The sequence below is a fragment of the Anneissia japonica genome, unplaced genomic scaffold, assembly GCF_011630105.1.
Source record: "Anneissia japonica isolate Jap-2015-1 unplaced genomic scaffold, ASM1163010v1 scaffold252439_len801_cov138, whole genome shotgun sequence".
Lineage (NCBI taxonomy): Eukaryota > Metazoa > Echinodermata > Crinoidea > Comatulida > Comatulidae > Anneissia > Anneissia japonica.
The window spans coordinates 1-801 of NW_022752310.1; the positions used below are offsets into that span (position 1 = coordinate 1).

Here is an 801-nt window from a genome sequence, read left to right on the forward strand (position 1 = left end):
AGTGTACATATTACACTTTTATAAAAAAAAAATGTAAAAAAAATGAAATTACAACAATTATCATTTCATCCTTTAAGGTGGGGAGTTCACCGAAAAGAGTATGTATTGTATTCTCTTGAAATTGACCCGTTAACAAACATTAATCACCACATTTTCCTGTTTTCAGTCGACCTACATTTCGAGGACATCTTTCAAATCATCCGCAGATGGAAAAAATACAATCAACAGAAACATTAGCGTCACATGAATCAGGCGCACAGTATTTAGCAGCTGGTTATGGCCAGAAATCCAGAGCCATGCTCTTGAAGAACGCCAGTGGTATGGTTGGACGAGCACCAAGTCGTAGCGACAGACCAAGTTCCACCACATCTCAAAACTGGAAAAGGTACAAAAGTTAGTTACAACATGATATGTACACTGTATAATGAAGTAGAGAATATTAGATCCAATAGGAAATATACAGTACTTATAGTATATTATGATTGTTAATGAATTTTTGAGATAATCCGCAATTTTTTTTGACAGGCAGTACACCTTTAAATCACAAGCACAGAAACGCAGCGACCGAATGATAGAAACGTGGGATGACTTCTTAGCATTCTCCACTCATGGAAGACAACATAGAGCAAGTGTGGTGCCAACAACAGGTATAGGAAGTGATCTATTTAAATGCATGACAAATATTATTAATAATTGTCAAATATTTATATTGCAATCATTTAAATAATGACATAGGGCCTACAATGGTGGATCTAGAGATGACTGCAGGGGGGGGGAGGGCTGAAAAGTGGGGTCGATCGA

At 37.0% G+C, this 801-nt stretch overlaps 1 protein-coding gene across 1 annotated transcript; it reads left to right on the top strand.

Moving 5' to 3' along the window:
* Positions 1–73: 73 nt before the first annotated feature.
* Positions 74–647, top strand: LOC117122287 (the record flags this gene model as incomplete). Its single annotated transcript, XM_033267829.1, has 2 exons — positions 74–385; positions 526–647. Coding segments are annotated over exons 1-2 (301 nt in total), but the record flags the coding sequence as incomplete, so codon positions are not given.
* Positions 648–801: the final 154 nt, after the last annotated feature.